General features: G+C 70.1%; 1 protein-coding gene across 1 annotated transcript in view; it reads left to right on the top strand.

Annotated features, from left to right (window-relative positions):
- Positions 1–133, top strand: part of LOC104291348 (thrombospondin-3b-like) — a gene marked incomplete at its 5' end in the record, with an annotated part of 5,885 nt that extends 5,752 nt beyond the window's left edge. The window contains one exon of the mRNA XM_009890572.1: positions 6–133. Coding sequence (XP_009888874.1) covers positions 6–133 — 128 coding nt within the window. The remainder of the gene's footprint in view (positions 1–5) is intronic.
- Positions 134–673: the final 540 nt, after the last annotated feature.

Here is a 673-nt window from a genome sequence, read left to right on the forward strand (position 1 = left end):
GCGGTGCCACACGGGCCCCACGCCCGACCACGTCCGCCTGCTCTGGAAGGACCCACGCAACGTGGGCTGGAGGGACAAGACGTCCTACCGCTGGCAGCTGACACACAGGCCCCAGGTGGGCTACATCAGGTGAGCGGGGGCCGGGCATGGTGGGGGGGCCACGGAGGCTACTGGGATGGGGGGCTGCTCTGGGGTCCAGTCCCAGTGGGACCACACCGGGAAGGGAGGATGGTGGCCTTTGGGGTAGGGTCCCCAACCATAGGGACACCTACGTTGGGCCACCGTGATGGGGAGGATGCTGGCCGTGGGGAGGGGTCCTGCACCGGCGGGACTACACCGGTGGGGGGACACCGGCTGTGGGGAGGGGTCCTGTCCTAGTGGGACCACACCAACCATGGGGAGGGATCCTGCTCCAGTGGGACCACACCGGTGGGGGGAAACTGGCCGTGGGGGGAGGGGTCCTGCCCCAGTGGGACCACACGAGTGGGGGGACACCGGTCGTGGGGAGGGGTCTTGCGCCGGTGGGACCACACGAGTTGGGGGACACCAGTCGTGGGGAGGGGTCCTGCCCAGTGGGAGCACATCGGTGGGGGGACACCGGGCGTGGGGAGGTGTCCTGTGCCGGTGGGACTACACTGGTGGGGGGACACCAGCTGTGGGGAGGGGTCCTGCC

Source organism: Charadrius vociferus, unplaced genomic scaffold (genome assembly GCF_000708025.1).
Source record: "Charadrius vociferus isolate BGI_N301 unplaced genomic scaffold, ASM70802v2 scaffold2868, whole genome shotgun sequence".
NCBI lineage: Eukaryota > Metazoa > Chordata > Aves > Charadriiformes > Charadriidae > Charadrius > Charadrius vociferus.